Source organism: Balaenoptera acutorostrata, chromosome 3 (assembly GCF_949987535.1).
Source record: "Balaenoptera acutorostrata chromosome 3, mBalAcu1.1, whole genome shotgun sequence".
Classification (NCBI taxonomy): domain Eukaryota; kingdom Metazoa; phylum Chordata; class Mammalia; order Artiodactyla; family Balaenopteridae; genus Balaenoptera; species Balaenoptera acutorostrata.
In genome coordinates, this window is record NC_080066.1 from 102097788 (window position 1) to 102116194 (window position 18407).

The 18407-nt window shown below is 41.3% G+C and overlaps 1 protein-coding gene across 2 annotated transcripts in view; it reads left to right on the top strand.

The window, feature by feature from the left end:
• The window catches only part of SCG5 (secretogranin V), a 55016-nt gene extending 37190 nt beyond the window's left edge, over positions 1–17826 (top strand). The window contains exons 3-6 of one of the 2 annotated variants that reach the window (XM_007180448.2): positions 2048–2197; positions 5689–5798; positions 13277–13330; positions 17266–17826. In XM_007180448.2, coding sequence (XP_007180510.1) covers positions 2048–2197; positions 5689–5798; positions 13277–13330; positions 17266–17361 — 410 coding nt within the window. In that variant the 3' untranslated portion in view covers positions 17362–17826. Of the gene's footprint in view, positions 1–2047; positions 2198–5685; positions 5799–13276; positions 13331–17265 lie in introns of both variants that reach the window. The other variant, XM_007180447.3, reaches the window with a different exon arrangement.
• Positions 17827–18407: the final 581 nt, after the last annotated feature.

An 18407-nucleotide genomic window follows, 5' to 3' on the forward strand; every position in this document is an offset into this window, starting at 1 on the left:
GGAGAGTCCCAGTGATTCAATATTTTTATAGATTATGTAATGTACTAATTTATTATAATATCATTGCATATATTCCCTGTGCTGCCCATTACATCCCTGTGACTTATTTATTTTATAACCTCAAGCTTGTGCCTCTTAATCTCCTTCATTTATTTCACCCAACCCCCTGCCACCCCCATTCCTCTCTGGCAACTACTAGTTTGTTCTCTGTATCTGCAAATCTGTTTCTGTTTTGTTATATTTGTTCATTTGTTTTGTTTTTTAGATGCCATATATAAGTGAAAACATACAGTATTTCACTTAGCTTAATACCCTCCAGGTCCATCCATGTTGTCATAAGTGGCAAGATTTCATTCTTTTTTATGGCTGAGTAATATTCCACTGACTCTCAATAGATAGATAGATAGATAGATATAGATATATAGATATCTTCTTTATTTATATATATATATATATATCTTCTTTATCCATTCATCTGTTGATGGACACTTAGGTTGCTTTCATATCTTGGCTATTGTAAATAATGCTGCAATGAATATTGGGCTGCATATATCTTTTTGAATTAGTGTTTTCAGTTTCTTTGGATAAATACCCAGGAGTGGAATTGCTGGATCCTATGGTAGTTCTATTTTTCATTTTTTGAGGAACCTCCACCCTGTTTTCATAGTGGCTGTACCAAAGGGTTAATTTTAAAAATAGAAAAACTGAAAGAAATATCTAAATGTTGATAGTACTTTTGAAGTGGCAATAGTTTTGTAAGTTTAGAAGGTGAGAAGAAATCGCAAAGGGTAACAACAACAAGTCTGACTGCATAAATATTAAAAACTTATGTTAGCAAACTATCGATATTACAAATCTAATAACCAGAATTCAATCAGACAACATGGGGAAGTGTTTGCAGGAAATGTAATGGCCAAAGGCCTGATATCTTTATTACGTAAAATGTTCATGCAAATTGATAAGAGAAACACTAAAATTCCAAGAGCGTAAACAGACAACTCACAGAAAAGAAATTAAAGCTAGTAAATAAACACATGGAAAAATATTTGAGCTAGTAATCAAAGACATTCAAAATAAAACAGTAATTCTTCTAAAAGATTTTAAATTAACAAAGACAACATAAAACTTTATTTTTGTAGAACCCAATGCTGGTTAAGATGTTATAAAAATGGTATTCTCAGATTTTGTTGATGATATTTTATTAATTGGTACCTCCTTTTTGGAAAACAGTTTGGCAATATAAAGAGCCATAAAATATTTATAGCCTTTGACCCAGTAATTTGACTTCTGGGAGTCTCTCCTGAGGAAAACTAATCCAAAATATGGAAAAAATTAAATGCCCAAGAGTAAATTGGGAAACACTAAACATCCCACAAAGTGGGAATGATTAAAATGTGGTAGAGCCACTGGATAGAAGACTACATATTCATTTATAATCAAGGGGATAGAGGCCATGCAGCCACATGCTTTAATAGTAAGTGGAAAACCAATAAACACTTAGATATAAAAAGATGTGCAGAGAAGAAAATTGAAGTAAATACACCCAGTTTTAAGTGGTTGGTCTAGAATGGCAGGAGGACAAAGACCTTTTTCTTCATCTCCCTTTTTTGTGGTAATTGGTTGTCATTCAGCCTGTTCTTTTACCTGGATGCCAGTTGCATCCTTTTCTCTTCCCTGAGCTCCATGCCCAGCTTCCAAACCCCAGCCCATCCGTGTCAGTGCCACTCAAGCTCCAACTCATTCAAGAAGCCCTCCCCATCCTATCAGCCAAATGAAACTCTCCCTTTACTCTGCTCCCAATGCTATATTTTAACATGTCTATTATAGCACATATACAGTGTGCCCTGTGTGGAAATGATATATGTGCAGTATGTGTCTGTTTCCACAACTAAGATTTTAACCCCCTAGAGGGTAGGAACTGTTGGATTTCCTTTTTTTCTTTCCACAGCATAGGGCACAGTGCTTTGTCTGTATGGTATGCCTGAATAAATATTAGCTGAAATGAATGTCATTGCACTGAAATGAACTACTTCTGATTCCCTGGCAGGTGGAGCTCATGAAGGTCTTCAGCACTTGGGTCCCTTTGGCAACATCCCAAACATTGTGGCAGAGTTGACCGGTGACAACATTCCCAAGGACTTCAGTGAAGATCAGGGCTACCCAGACCCTCCAAATCCCTGTCCCGTTGGAAAAACAGGTAGTGGGCATGCCCTTGGGTTCTCATGAAATGTAGAGCCTTTGGGAGGAAATTAAAAATTCTAACATTGGCTGCACATGTTCAGAGAAATAGTATTTCTATTCCGATGAGCCCCTGTGTATTTGTATGTGGGTTGGAAAGGGAAGTTGACTCTAGAACCCTTGGTGAGTTCTGGTGTTCCGATACACTCACAGAGGACTCCCCTAGCCAAGGCTTTATCTTCTGTCTCTCTCCCTCTTTGGGAATTGATGCTCTTTTCTGCACTTGCTCCATTTTTAATAAAAAGGGAGACGGATTTTCTCTTTTTTTTTTGCCTCTTCTATGATACAATCACTGCCCACTTTTAGTGTCTTTGGAACTTTTTAGTATGTGGATGATCCATGCTCATTTGTTTTCCTTACCTTCTCTTGACAATCGATATTTCAACTATGTTGCAACCAGTGAGCATCTATCCTGAAATTTTTCTTTGGGGGCTGGGAGGTGTCATGAGAGAGAGGGGGCCCCGGAAGGGAAGAAGTTGGTTAAGGGAGAAGGTTGAAACTTTCCTTGCTCCTCATGTATCGCTCCCACTTCCCTACCACCCAGTTCCAAAGAGAATGAATGGTGAGTGTGCTACACTTATGCTGGGCTTTGAGCAGCTTACCTTGGTGGTTCAGAGTAGTGGCTCTAGACTGACGACTACCTGAATTCAAACCCAAGATCAAGATGTGTGACCTCGAACACGTTAGTGAACCACTTGCACCTCAGTTTCCTTATTTGCAAAATGGGGGTTATTAGGGAATTAAATGAAATTATCCATGTTAAACACTTGGTACAGCACCCAGCACAGAGTAAGGACTCATTAAATGTCATCCTGATTATAAATAGCTTTGCCACTAGTAAGAAATGAATCTCTTTCCTTGGGCTTGTACTCACTTCCAGCAACAGAGTAGTCTTTTCCCCACAACCTAATAATAATACTAGGTAGTATTTATTATCCCTAATTTACATATAAGGAAACTTAGAAAGTAACTTCACCAAGGTTATCCATGTAGCAAGTAGTTGAGCCAAGGCTCAAACCCGGATCTACCTGATTCAGGACTGTGCATGCAACCACCATGTCATGCTGCCTTGCTCAGAAAATTCTGTCAGTATTGGCCCCTCAGCTTTTCTGAAACACAATACAGGCTCTCTCTGAAAGATATTCCTCTTTTCATTTAGGGCGAGGTCTCTGTTTTCCATGGGGGACAGAGGCTTCATCCTGGGATGGGACAACCAGAGTATTTGGATGTGGCCAAGCTAATGCGGGGACGCAGGCCCAGGACCACAGGAAAATCTGAATCAGCCACCTTTTACTTGCTTGTGGGACTTTGGATGGGAAGGAAGAAAGGCCAGTTCAGGCTCCATGGGGATTTGGTTAAATTGATTCGATATCATGTAATACAGTGGTTCTTAATATATAGTCCCAGCAATATCAGCATTACCTGAAACTTACTGGAAATGCAGATTTTCAGGCCCTACTCCAGACCTATTGAATCAGAAGCTCTGGGGGTAGGACCCAGAAATTCATATTCTAACCTGCCTTTCATGTGATTCTGGAGCATACCAAAGTTTTGAGAACTGTTGTTGGAGAATGGAAAGAGAACCAGAGGTTGAGCCAAGAGATCTGAGTTCTTGTCCTAATCATAATACGTCAGTTTACTTCCCTGGACCCCCTTTTTATTAAAATAAAAATTTTAATTTTTATTTATTAAAAAAAATTTTAATGCCTTAAAAAAAATTCAATGTAGTCCTAGCTTATCCTGAAAAAAAAGCAATATATAGATCTATGTGATCAAGCAATAATTAGGAGCACTTAGGAGCTCCGAGATGGAACAATCAGGGTGGGCTGATAGAGTTGGATAAAAGGACCCAGCTCCCAGGACCTTTCTTGTCCGAGATTACCTGCCATTTCCTTCCCTGTCTTTTCATTAAGCTAACATACGCTGCCATATGCAGACTGCCTGACCTCTCTTGCTTTGTTATCCCTTTCCTCCATGTTAATTGCTCTAAATGAAGTTAGATAAATAGTTCAGTGAGAAGTGGGGAGCTACGTCAGAGCCACACTAGGGATTTGTTCCAAATGCTAGTGCCTTCCTCAGGGGCTTCATGCTGTTAAGGGCTGAGAGACTGGATGCTTAAAGCTGCTGGAAGGCGTCAGAGCAGTCTCAAGAGACCAGACTACCTGGCTGATTGTATTAGACCCCCTTTAGTACTGACTTTGATGCCTCACTATCCCTTCAAAAGGAAGTCTCTTTCATTCTAGTCCTGCACAAAATTCACATCCCTCCCCAGCCCCCCTTTTTAAAGCTGTTGTCTAAAACACATTAGAGACAGAAAAAAAATGGCTTATTTTCAGAGTATTGTGTCTAGTAATGATAGGGCTTAGGTAAAAGCAGCAGCCAAGAGGGATAACCTTCCTTGGGTTTGAATGGAAGACATGCTTTATTTCAAAGAGCATTGATAATATGAACTGTCGTTTAAAGAAAGGTGGTGAGAAGGGAACTAAAACATGGAGGAAACCTATTATGTGCCAGATGCTCTATATATGATCATCTCTATTCCTCATAGCTACCCTGTAAGGTAAGGATTTGATTATTCCCATCTCATAGGTGAATAAATGGACTTAGACTAAGTTAACTTTCCCAAGAAACTAAACCCATCTATCACTCATGAGCTAGGATTTGAACCCTGAGCTTGGGTCTATCTTTCTGACTCCAAGCTTACCCTGTTACCACTACAACACACAATATCAAGTACTGTCTAATAATTATTGTTCTTATATAATGGAATTTCTCCAAGAAACCAGAATCATTTCTAAAGAGCCCACCCAAGAGAAAACAGAGTGAGTCATGTGGAATGGAAGTATACCAGTGAAGGAAATACTTGCCGTTATGACAGATAAAAAATAATAGTGGCTTAACACAATAGAAGTTTATTTCTCGTTTGTGTGAAATCCTGCCAAAGGTGGGTGAGGGTGTGGTAGGGGTGGATGGTTCAGCAATGCAGACTGCCATCTTTCATCTTTGCACTTGACATCTACAGTTGCCCTGGTCGGAAACATGTAGCAAGCAGACCGACAGATGGCGGGGGGTTGGGGAGAGAAGGAGAGGGGGTCATATAGAAGGTTTCTATGGGCCAGGCCTGGAGGTGGAGTACATCACTTCTGCCCACTTTCCATTGGCCCAAACCCAGGCATATGACTCCACCTGATTGCATAGCAAGGCTGGGAAATTAGCCGTGTGCCGACGGGGAATAGGAAGTGGGTTTGGGGAGCAGCTGACCAGTGTCGGCCATGGGTAGGAGAGGAGTGGGAGTCTGGGGTGAGCAAATCCCAGAAGGAAAGTGACTTAGAGTGACTGATGTGAATAGATTCTGACCTTTGGATGCCTAGTTGTTTTTAATAAATTAACTCTTAGAATAACAATAGATGTCGTGGCTGTTCCTCAAAAACCTTTTGTTTTTTGCAGTAGATGATGGATGTCTAGAAAACACCCCTGACACAGCAGAGTTCAGTCGAGAATTCCAGTTACACCAGCACCTTTTTGATCCAGAACATGACTATCCAGGCTTGGGCAAGTGGGTAAGTCCAATCTTAATTGCTAATAGGTCTTATGCTCTGGTACTCTGAAGGTACTGATGGCAGAGATGAGCAACACGGGTGGGGAGAGAGAAGGAAAATTGCTTAGAAGCTGATTTTTTCCAGAAATCTCTGGTTGAGAGGGACTTTAATTCCAAACCACACTCACTGTCTAGGGCTCAATACACCAATCCATCCGAAGAGTTAGGGACCTGAACCAGTCTCATCGGCTGTAGTCCCAGAGGCTTCTACTCTGGTCTATTCCATAGCCTGTGTCACAACACGTCCTAAATTCTCACCAGTGTTTCATGCAGCTCTTATAGAAAGTATATGATATTTTTGTTTAAAAAAAAAAAGGATACTAAGAAAATTTGCAAGTTTTATCTCTAGACTGAGGCAGATGATCTCTGCAGAACTAAGGGAAGACCATGCCAGAAGCTGAGAAACAGACATGTAATTCTGCTCTATGGAAAGAGAAGATAAATTCCAAAATGTGTAGCAGTGAACTTGCTGTCAATACCAGGCAAGAATCTGTAACTGCCAGTTAAGGAAATTGTTTATAAGCACTTAGAAGAGAAATCATGACCATTTGGCATAGGTTTGCTAAAAAACAAGTTTTGTCAATCTAATTGTATTCTTCTGCTTGCCAGCATTATTCATTTACTTGCCAGCTTGTTGAGGGAAATGATGTGAGCGTGGTGCATTTGGACTTCAGCAAAGTGTTTGATGAGCTCTTTCATGATCTCCTGTTTGAAGAAGTGGAGGGATACAACCTAGGCAGGAGAACATTACCAGAAGGGAGCTTCTTAAAGAGTCCATGTCAAGAGGGAGAGCGATTTCACATGGTATCCTGTGTGTCTTAGTGCTATCCCACTCCACATTTTTATAAATGTTTGTAATAAAAACTATAGAACATGAACTTATCAGATTCTTCAGAAAGACACGAAGTTGGAAGGGAGAGCACTGAATGACAGAGTTGGGATTCAAGAAGATCCTAACAAGCTGGAACAATGAATTGAACAAGATCACAATTGAATGGAGAGAGATCTATCTTCCTGTGGCTTGGATGATGTAATCAAATGCTGAAGCCATGTGAGCAAAGTGGAAAAATACTAAGAAGTGTTAGTTCACATATACATAGGTGGTCAATACATCTGTGGAAGGAGTGAGTGAATGAGGAATGAGGAGATACTCCTAATAGCCTAAGCCCCTCTAAAATTATAGGTCTCTTCTCAGCTCATTACTGGCAGCCGGCTTGCTGCCTACTTTACTAGGAATACTGTGATCTCAGGACTAAATTCTCTCGCTTCCTTTTACATTGTTTCAGAGAGAGAGGTCCTTCCTCATTAATAACCACTTTCATTTTTCCATCATCTTTTCTATCATCCAAGCAGTTTGATTCCCTCTCCTGTCAACATGCACATGTTTCCTGTCTTAAAACAACAAAGCAACAATACACTCTAAGTTAATTTTGCTTCTTCCATTATGCGTTATTCTATTTCTCTTCTTTTTCATAAGCAGTTCTGTTAGGGAGAACTTGTAGAGCCATCCTGAAGCCCGCTAGCAGTGTTTAAATATGTTGAATTACATAGGCAATCATCTATAGGTTCTTGAATAGGAGACTGAAATCATGAAAGTCTTCTATAAAAGTTATTAGGGTGGCATAGGGAATGATGAAATAGAGAGAGAAGAGACTAAAGGCAGGAAAAAAATAGAGAAGGTAATTCTAGTTATGAAGGCTGTGAACATAGAGAATTTAAGTGAATCTCACCAACACGATGAGAATCCAAGACATTTCCAAGGGGGCCAGGGAACTGACTAGAATTGGTATATGGCATATACATAGCATGAGGAGGAAAAAAGAGCTATATCAGGTTTATAAGAAATGGAAGGTATGAACTTTTCCTCTGAGGGGATTAAAAAAAAAACAGAAAGGAAGAAGAGAGGGAGGTAGGAGAGAAAGAAGGAAGCAGAGACAGGGTAGGAAAAAGTAGAAGACCACAGCAGAGCACTGGGAAGCAATCCATAAGAGATGGGCAAAAGTATTGCCAAACTGAAGCAAGGGCCAGGATGGAACCTGCTTTGTTCCAGGCACTGTGCTAGGTGCTTGATATACAGTAGTCAACAACATGGTAGTGGTCTTCGATGAGCTTACCATCTTGTGATGAATTGCATGAAAATAAAATGAACCCAACTTAGCACTGTTCAGCTTCCTGATCCAGCTATACCATGAGTATACCAGGTTAAATTAGTGGGGAAAATGGAAGAGAAGGGTAGAGGAAGACCCAGGACTGAGGACTCACGTGGTCAATTGTATGATAACAATTGAGGACGTCAAAGACACTAAAAAGGGCAGCACTGAATTCTAGGGTGACATGTCTACCTCACATGACTGGTTGGCTGGAAATGAGGGAAAGGATGCAAGGGGGAAATGGAGAACAGTCTGAGTGAGGACAGAGAGCCCAACTGAGGAAGTGGGAGAGATGGAGACTTCTCTGTTGCCAACTTTCCTCACCTCTTCTTGAAAACCTTTACAGATTTCTCTCATCATATTCCACTCACTCCCAGCACTCCAGTACAAGGCCAGTCTCCATCTCTCATTCTTTTTTGCTTCCTTCTCTAAATACTGATTTGTTTTCTCTCAGTCACTCCCATTCTTTGTCTATATCAGAGCTAAAGACTAGAAGTTAGGACTATTACAGATCAATGACCAGGAACAATGTTTACACACCTTTCTCATCTGTAATTATGTGTCTGTTTAAACTTAAGTTTCCTTCATTTATTTTCTCATTACCACCCAGCAGTCAAACATGATTTGCTTGATCTTCGCATGGAAGTGTGAATTGAGTATGTCTTGCTTTTGCAAGCTGGGGTCCCGAAGCTTTCCTTAGTGTTTATAAAGAATGATGGTCTCAAGCTTGTCTTAAGCTCCACTACCCTTTAAGTTAACAAAGGAATTATCTTTCACAAGAGACCTGCACACAAGACCCTGATTCCTTACTTGCTAGTAATGTTTCCCTGTCTTTGATATTAGCTGGAGCTCAGCTGGATTTTGAGCAGTGATTCACATATTATAAATATCAGTGTCTGTCTAATTTCCTGCATTCCTCTCTCTTTGTTAATACATCAAGATACATTTATTAAATGTACATCATATGCCTTCCAGGCCCTGTGTTAGGTGATGCAAATACAAAGATGATGATAATAGTCATTGTATTTTATAATAAGATAGTAAATAGTCCTATTTGTTGAGCACATACTGTGAGGCAGACACTATGCTAAATACTTTACATGAATTATTTCATTCAGTCTGCCCTTCCCTATCATGCTCATTTTATAGATGAGAAAATACAGGCTTAGGGAGTTTGAATAGCGTGCCCAATACCAGAGAGCTGATGATTGGCAGAGCTTGGATTTGAACAGGACCATTCAACTCTGAGAGTTCTGTAAAAACTAGATAAATTCCTTATCTTTTCTTGGCTCATCGCTCATAGTGTGTCCTGTACAGCGGTCCTGTCGAGTCCTATCTAGGACTGGTTGTCTTTCAGACGATGTGTGTATCCACAGCATTGAGCGGCCATAACCAAAGGCTGGCTACCATAGATGTCAGCTATCTCCCCCTCCACACATTCATTGCTGAGTGTTACTCACTTAGGAAAAAGTTGTCTCGAAAGCAAATGTTTCTCCTTTCCAAGTGCTTTCCACATCTTTTCATCAGCAGCTCAGGTCTTTAATCGGATGCACTTGAATGGAGCCGTGAACCTGAGCCATAGGAGAAATGAGACACAGGACCCTCTGCCTTTCTTTATCTTTCATGCCCTCAATGTGTCTGAAGAGTCGCATGCTCTTCAATTTGGGTTTCTCTCATGTTTCCATGTCATTAGACATGAGCTATGCCTTTCTGATATGTTCTTAGTATTTCCCTCGGGAGGCCCATGAAGCCAGTTTGTCCCAGAATTGGTGGTGACTTGGGCAACGTGGTGACTGCCAAGTTTCTCCAGTGTAAAATTAGTATCTTTCCCTTCGAAATTAATCATTGATCTATGGGGATTTACTTCAAGACTGTATAAATATTCTGTATCCATTAAACTTTCAACTAACAATTTCAGTATCCATTGATGACACTCACCAGAATCAATGATAACTATGGTAGTTGTAAAATGGTGATTTTTTTAAAACTCTACTATTCTTTCGGCATTTCTTGGTTGGCATTCTCTTCTCAGCAAGATTTTTTCCCTGCTCCCCCATTTATTTATTTGTTTTAAAATTTAAGACTTTTGTATTAATGTCTGTCTTCACAGAGAATGAGAAAGGTCATTACATAAACAGGCAATGGAGAAATAAAATTTTTAAAGAAGTGTGTATTTGACTGAAGGAGTTGTATAGTATACATAAAAAAAAAGGGAGGCTTATAACTGAATTCTCTTAAACACAATATTTAGACTTTCTACCATCAGTTTACCTGAGGTACAAGGAATAAAATGCAATATCTACTATTTATTAAAAGCCTAATAGAGCATAGATTGTGTAAAAAAAAAATTTATTATCAGTATAGATTCATTGTTTCCTATTATTATTTATTTTGCTGTTCAAACTGTCCTAGATTTAGCCAGTGGGAGTCTCTGCAGGCTGGCTTTTCTTTCCTTTCACTATGTCTCATCACTTTTTGAGTACTTCCTTACTTTCTGGCCTAATTAGATATCCCAACTTCATTCATCCTTGTACTTTCCCTGCCCTAGCCCTAGAATCAGACATTTCTCTAAGAAGCCTCTCTGGTTCCATTTAGGAATGGAATTTGAAGCCAAGATCTGGGCAGTTGTCCAAAATCTTGATGGCAACATGGAAAGCTCTCTCCTTGAACTCAAACCTGCTACTCACCTGGAAACCAGGCTCACTGCTCCCCCCTCCCCACCCCACCTATAGGGAATGGGTGTCAGGAGAGGGGCTGGTTTCTTCTCATTCGTTTTTGTATACTTCTTTCACCCACCTGCCAGTCCCTGCCTTTAAATCCATAGGATAGCGGGGCTAATCGCGAATGCCAAGGCCACTGTCAGGCAGGGGTTGGAAAGCATCCTGCTAATCCTAACCTGTGCTCTTAGGGAAACATAGGGACCATCCTTGAGAGGAAGACTTGACAGACCTTTGCATTTCTTTTTTTTTTTTTTTTTTTTTAATTAATTTATTTATTTTTGGCTGCGTTGGGTCTTCGCCGCTGCGCGGACTTCTCCCCGTTGTCGGCGATCGGGGGCCACTCGCTGCGGTGTACGGGCCTCCCATTGCAGTGGCCTCTCCTATTGCGGAGCACGGGCTCCAGGCTCTCGGGCCTCAGTAGCTGTGGCTCGAAGGCTCCAGAGCGCAGGCTCAGCAGCTGTGGCGCACGGGCCCAGCTGCTCCGCGGCACGTGGGATCTTCCCAGACCAGGGCTGGAACCCATGTCTCCTGCATTGGCAGGCAGATTTCCAACCACTGCGCCACTAGGGAAGCCCTGCATTTCTTTTTTTTTTTTTTTTTTTTTTTTTTTTTTTTTAAAGGTTCAGAAAGGAGGGAGTATTTTTTTTTTTAATGATATTCTTGTCTGCTTACATTCTTTTTTTTATGTATGTATGTATGTATGTATGTATGGCTGTGTTGGGTCTTCGTTTCTGTGCGAGGGCTTTCTCTAGTTGTGGCAAGCGGGGGCCACTCTTCATCGCGGTGCGCGGGCCTCTCACCATCGCGGCCTCTCGTTGCCGCGCACAGGCTCCAGACGCGCAGGCTCAGCAATTGTGGCTCACGGGCCGAGTCGCTCCGCGGCACGTGGGATCTTCCCAGACCAGGGCTCGAACCCGCGTTCTCTGCATTGGCAGGCAGATTCTCAACCACTGCGCCACCAGGGAAGCCCTGCATTTCTTTTTGAATGAAGTCTCTTATAACCTGTCCCACGACCTTCTAAAGGGGAGTTACTAAAATGCTGCTGTCTTTAACCCTGCTGGCGGCACGGTGGACCTCTGCCATGGCTGATTGTCTGTCCCACCCCATGGTACCAGCTCGAGGGCCCCTGTGCCCTCCCTCCCACTCAGGCACCTGATCCCGGTGATGCCCATGAACAAGCCTCTTTCCTGGCCCCCTATCTCCCAACCCCCTTCCCCAGCTTTAGCACGAACTCCCAGGACATTCTCTTGCATCAGGAAGTGTTTCATCCACAGAAAGGCAAGTACAGACAATGGGAATGAGCTTCACAGCAATATCCTCATTCCTCGAGTGAATGATCTGCAAGTCCGTCTTTTCTCCCTTCTGAGATTAAACTGATCAGTTCTCCAAATGAGCATGAGATGGAGGCTGCGGCCAGGACTGGCCTTTGGGGCTGTGGAGGCTCCTTGACGCCCTGGCACGGCCTCCATGCATAGCTGAGGTTGGGCAAGAGATGCACATTGTAAATTGTGGGTGGAGTAGATTTTAATGAACATGAAAACTATGAAGCTCGTTCTTGGCATTTGTCATTTTCATTTGCAAATCTATCATGAAAAAAAATTTGATATCCAGACAGCTCAGGAGATACTAGGATTGTAGAAACTTGTTCCTTACCAGACCTCTGTCATCTCCTTTTTTTTTTTTTCAATCAATGTCAGGGTATTTTATTTAGAGTAAGATGAATCACCTCTTTTATACATTATCTCCCTTCTGATTAAAAAATCCAATAAAACAAAAACCTAAGAAAGCCCCCAATTCCCCTTCTCCCGTTCTCCCTCAGGTTAAGTGTTCTGTCTCTTGTAATCCCAACAGAATGGAAATCTATTCAGCATGCGCCTGATATTCTAGAGCTCATTTAAGTCCACTACGTGTTTGAAATCCAGCAATATGAGGAAACACTTACCCAAACTGTGGTAACGGACCCTGTCCCCACCACCCAGCCCCAACACAACTTTCCTTCTGCCAAGAAGTTTTTTGGCAGTTTTTAAAAGGTTCACTCTATTAAAAATGTTATAGACCGAATGTTTTTCCAATTGCCTTGACTGGGGGCACTGACTCAAGCCACAAGAGGAAGGGTCACAGAAGTCAGGTGTCTCGTTTGCTTACACAGAGGACTGTTACTAATAGTCATACCCTACTCTAGAGAACAATTTATGTGTACAGCTCATAAAAAGGGAGTTAGATACCAAAGTAAAATAAGATAAAGTTGTTTGTTTTAAACAAAGCCTGTTCAAAGTGAGGAGATGGGTCTCCAGTGCCCCTTGTGTGTTAGAATGTCGTATTTTCTTGTTTATGTGATTGTTGATGTCACTGGGGTGCCTCGGGGCATTGCAGAGCACTTTATTAAAAGCTGTACAACCACCGGCTTTTCTCTTGTGGTCTATCTTTCTGCCACGACATTCCTTTCATCTGGCTTCGTTTCCAAACTATGTGTATGCAAATATCCAGGGGGACACACAAGGTGTAAAATAGATGTTGACCAAATGTGATCCATACTTCTGCATTTGTGTTTTCTTTTCTCCCCACTCTAGAACAAGAAGCTCCTTTATGAGAAGATGAAAGGAGGACAGAGACGCAAGCGGAGGGTAACGCCTGGCTGGCTGGCGGGCTGTGGGGATGCCTGGAGCTTTCTGAGCGGGGGCAGTTGACAGGCCATTAGCCTCAGTGGTTGGAAAGCAGCAGAATCCTTTCACGTGCTGAACAGTAGTCCCGAGAGACAAGGGCCATGCCTAAAAAGTCTGCCCTTGTTTTCTGCGATGTCTTCCCCAAGCTTTAGCATGTGATTTTTAGTGGCATGCTAAGTTCTGTGGCAATTCCACCAGCTCCATTGCACTCACAAAATGTCAATTGCATCCATGGTGTAGGGATGCGGGGAGTACAGGAGGGTATGTCTTTCCTCAAAGGGTCTGCAGGCCACTGGGGGAAACTGCTCACACCTCTGCATCAATTATATAAAAACTCGGGACAGGAGCCAGGAACTGTTGAACTGCCTGCTCCAGGCAATAATTTTGAAGGAATGTAGGGGCAGAAGATGAGATGAACAAACCTCATTCCTTCTACATACTTTTTTCCCTTGCTCTAGCCAGATTGATGTAAAAATTCACTAGATCCATTATATTTGTTCGCTGACTGGTGAATTTACTGCAGGCTTAGTTATTAACCGTCTCTGAGCTGCCCAAGGTGCTGTGCATTTACCCACTACAGTGATGTCTCTTGTAAAGCTGATGTCAATTTGCTTTGGGTTTCCAATGCATTTTATGGTGTTGAGACTGAACAAGTGGTCAGTGGTTGGTGCCTTCCTAGACAAAACCACCTGCCATTTGTTTTGGATCAGATGGAGGAAAAAGTTAAAAGTCCTGCTTATTCCATAGCAAAGTGCTGCCAGGGAGTAACCGTTTTAGTTAAAATATACAAACCAAACTGTATACCCAAGGCTACTGACTGTTTATTTAGAATAGCAAGTGCCTGGATCCTGGCAAAATTTGGGAATCTGGACAGTGGTAACTGTGGCCATTCTGAATAGTTTTGCCGAATCCAGGCAGAGAATGCTTTAAGAGGTGCAGATTTGCTGGACTCAACATTAATTCCTCAGGTCCCTGAAACAGAAAGTTCCAAGCCCCTGTGCTGCCTGACAAAATACAGACGACCCATGGCCGGTTTTCTATTTGAGAAGCAAAGTTTTGCTTGTAAACAGATCTTCAGAGAGTTAATGGGGTTATTAGGGGTTTTTCTTGGGTGATTACAGTTTCTAGTGGCAGATGATGGCAGGAAGGGTCCAAAGGGTATAATGCGGTCTTGAGAGAACATCAAGAAATTCTATTCCAAGAGCTCAGAATACCCATAATTTACCAGTAAGATGGCTTGAGCATCTCCCCATGGCACAACAAGGACATTTCCAAATCAGACCAATGACTGTACCAAAATGAATAACTTAGCATGAAGCTTTAATCGCCTCTACGTCCTGACTCACTATTCCTTCTGCCCTGACTCAGTTAATGACTGTGGGTCATGATTTAGGTCATTTTTCCATGAGACCAGTGATTACCAAAACTCAGGATTCTGGCTAGAACACATGTTATAAAGGATTTTACTTTGGCTTCAACTTCCTCCACATGGGAGAGGCTTAGAGTTTATGAAAATAAAGATCACTTTGATCCAGAGGTATCAAGTTCTTCCTACTCTCAGGCATCTATTGATACAAAGATCCATGCTCATGCCATAAACCAGGGGCCTTTCAGGTCTGGTGGAGAAACAGAACTTGCCTTCCCTGTCATCAGGCCTCGGGTGGTGTTCCCACCTTAACTGAAGACTTTAAACGACTCCCTCATTTGCGCGAATCAATATAAAGAAATTATGGGCTTTTGTGAAAAATCAAGGCTTTCTCCAACGAAGCTCAGCATCTGCTGTGGTTTCCAGAGGTCACTAAAAGCAGGGATCCCATCCCAGTGGTTCTGGCGGTTGTGAAGTGGCAATAATGTTCTCTGTGTAACCTAGCCAGTCTCTCACCCAAGGGAGAAGGTAAATATCTAAGTGCCTTGAGTTTTTCAGAGGATAATTAAAACCAAGTATCATCATTATTATTACTCTTATGTGTAGGATTCAATACTCATAGACATTTATCAAAAAAGTTCAAGCCCTGCATGCTGCAACTAAGACCCAGTGCAGCCAAATAAATAAATAAATATTAAAAAAAAATACTATTGTAGTTTAAATTAAAAAAAGAAAAAGTTCAAGTGATTGCTCCTGTTACTTCCTCATTAATTCACTTCCCCTGCCCTCTGTCATTTGTCATGTTCCGGGTCTGGGCCGAAGGACTTGCTGCCATGACAGTCCCTTACCAGGAAGGATTCTCCCCAGAGTTACAACAGAGCCTCAGGTGGTTTTATGCAAATTTCTATACTTGCTCAAATCTGGTTGAATTCCTAGTTGCTTCCAGAGTAAAAGGTCAATTCACCTTTTAAATGACTTCGCAAACTGTTTAACTCTTAAGATGTATCTTGTTGATATTTGAGATCTACTATTATTTAAAGAGTTTATCAACCCTTTATTCCCATATTTGATAACATGAATATCTCATATCCTTTTAAAATATATTAGAATTTTTAGTAAAATATATTTTTACTAAAAAACAATCAAAATATTTATAATACTGAATACACTTTTTCAGTCCACACATGCTCCACCTAGCCAGAGATTCTTTTTTTTTTTTTTTTTTTTTTTTTTTTTCTTTTTTTTTTTTAGCCAGAGATTCTGATACGATTCCCTGGGATAGGCCAGGCCATTCCAGTTGACAATTCCTGATATAAAAAGGTATTTTAGTTATTTAAAATATTTTAAAGATGCTTCCCAGCAAAGTACTGTTATTTGGTGACATATCACTTTTCAGATATATGAGGACATTGCATACTTTGTAACTCTCAGCTTGTTGGTGATGCATTTTTGCAGAATGTGTGGGACCTTTCATCATTCATGCTTTTACCTGTCAGAATGTGGAAGGAAGGACATTCATAAATACTAAACTCAGATTCCAGGCCTTCTCTTTTGGAGAGTGTCTGCTCACCCTTTGAAAGTTATGGCAGACAATGTCCCCTGGGCAAGAGAGACCCCCTGCAAAATGCCTGCATTCATCAATGGGACCTAGAGGTGTGATGGGATTGCTGATTATTTGTAACTACAGCTTCTTATGTTTTTGTTCAATTATTGGCAGGCAACTTCAATAAACAAATACCGTCCAAAACTTCTGAATTTTTTCTGCTTGCTAAATACTATGTTGTAAAGCTCCAGTTACTAGTTCAAATCCAAACCTCAAAGAATAGATATGAATTAGAGAAAGAATGGAAAAAACCTTGACTCATTCAGAATACCAACAGCTGAAAAGGATTTCAGGTGGTGGAGTCTTGAGTCAAAAATAAAGGAGCTTTCTGTATAACTTCCTTCTTTTCTTCGCGTTTTGAATCTGACTGAGGGAAGGTGAAAATGATTGCTAGAGCCCCTGATGCGTCCTCTTTAAGTAGAATACTGCTTTGAAAGAATCAGTCACAGCAACAGGTGATCTGTGACCACTCTGCAGATACTAATTCCCGTTTGCCCCTGCTCTATCATCGTCTTTAGAACATTCTTCTTGTAAAATGATTTAATGCAGTTCACATTCTCTCTTCCCTAAAATAAGGCCATAGGATAGTAATTCTGTTTCATGTGAGGCTTTGTATCTAAGTTAATAGTGAGGGTTTCTTAGCTGGTTCACTTCAAATCTTTATGCCAAAAAAGGGGATGGAGCCAAATTGTATCTGATAATTAGCTGTGTGAAATAGTTGTGTGAAAGACAGAGACACATCTGTCAGTCAATGTTTCTCTGGCCACTGAGGTAGTGATTAGTGCACCGGCGTAATCGTCTGGTAGGTAGTAGGCACCACTGTTACCTTGTTAACCCAATAGGCCAGAAACAATTCTCATTCACTTCTTCTGTGTGATGTCTGTATCCGATGTTCACGTATGACTCCAAACCATGTACCTTTTTCAGAGTGTCAATCCATATCTGCAAGGACAGAGACTGGACAATGTTGTGGCGAAGAAGTCAGTCCCTCATTTTTCAGATGAGGATAAGGACCCAGAGTAAAGTGAAGATGCTGAGTGAAAACCCACACGACCTGTTAGACCTCCTTGGTGTTGCTTATGTGCACGCGTTGTTAGAGCCCCTGTGAATGGCAGCATGTTTCTAATTTAGACAAGCATGGATGAAAAGCAGCTGTATTTTGATATCCTATTGTCCTTCACACCGATAGCTCTGCTTTCTGCTAAATTAGGGTAAGAGCTTTTTTTTCTTTAAATGTGGAGCTGCAGTGAGCATTAAAATTAAAATGTATGTGTCAATAACAATAAAAAGCAAATGAATGAAATGTCCTGCGATTTCTTACGGTTTAAAATGGTGTTTCGGGTGGCACTGTTTTGGCCAAGTCTGTAAAAGGCTGGCATTTGATTTTGATTATGTAGTTAATCCAGCCCTTGGGCATTATTACACACCAATAAAGAAGATTGTACCCAGGAGGAGCTGACACATTTCGCTTGGCTGCATCTTAATAAATGTGTATGCAAGCATGAGTATGTGAATTTCTTTTTAATTTAGAGCATTATAAAAACACTTTCTTTGCTTACTAGAACACACTCACAAATATGATCTTATCTGATCTTAACAATAATACGGTGAAGTAAATGAGGGGGATTATTATTCCCATTTTACAGATGGTGGGACTGAGACTCAGCTTCCACGAAAAGCTGAAAGTGGCACAGTCAGTACTCAGGGAATAAGGTCTGCTGACTCTGACTTTTTATTCAGCAAACGTTGTTTCTACCATGTGCCAGGCACAGGGCTGGGCTCTGGGGGGCGCCCTGGGGCCTCACACTGACTCCAGCCAGGTCCTCAGGCAGCAAAGCATCCAATCCATGAGTCTGAGTAGGTCAGTCAGCTCCATGCTGCTTTCAAAGCTTGGAATGGCAGATGCAGACGTGCTCTCCTACATGCTTCTGAAGAGGCAGGCAATTTTCTTTCAGCCGAGTCCTCCCAAGTCAGAAAAATCAGTGAAAGGCTGGCAGGAATCGGTTCACTGGTGAGATTATTTTCGTGCTCTTTATACCTCCTCACTGTAAAAGAGATGATGGTTTCAG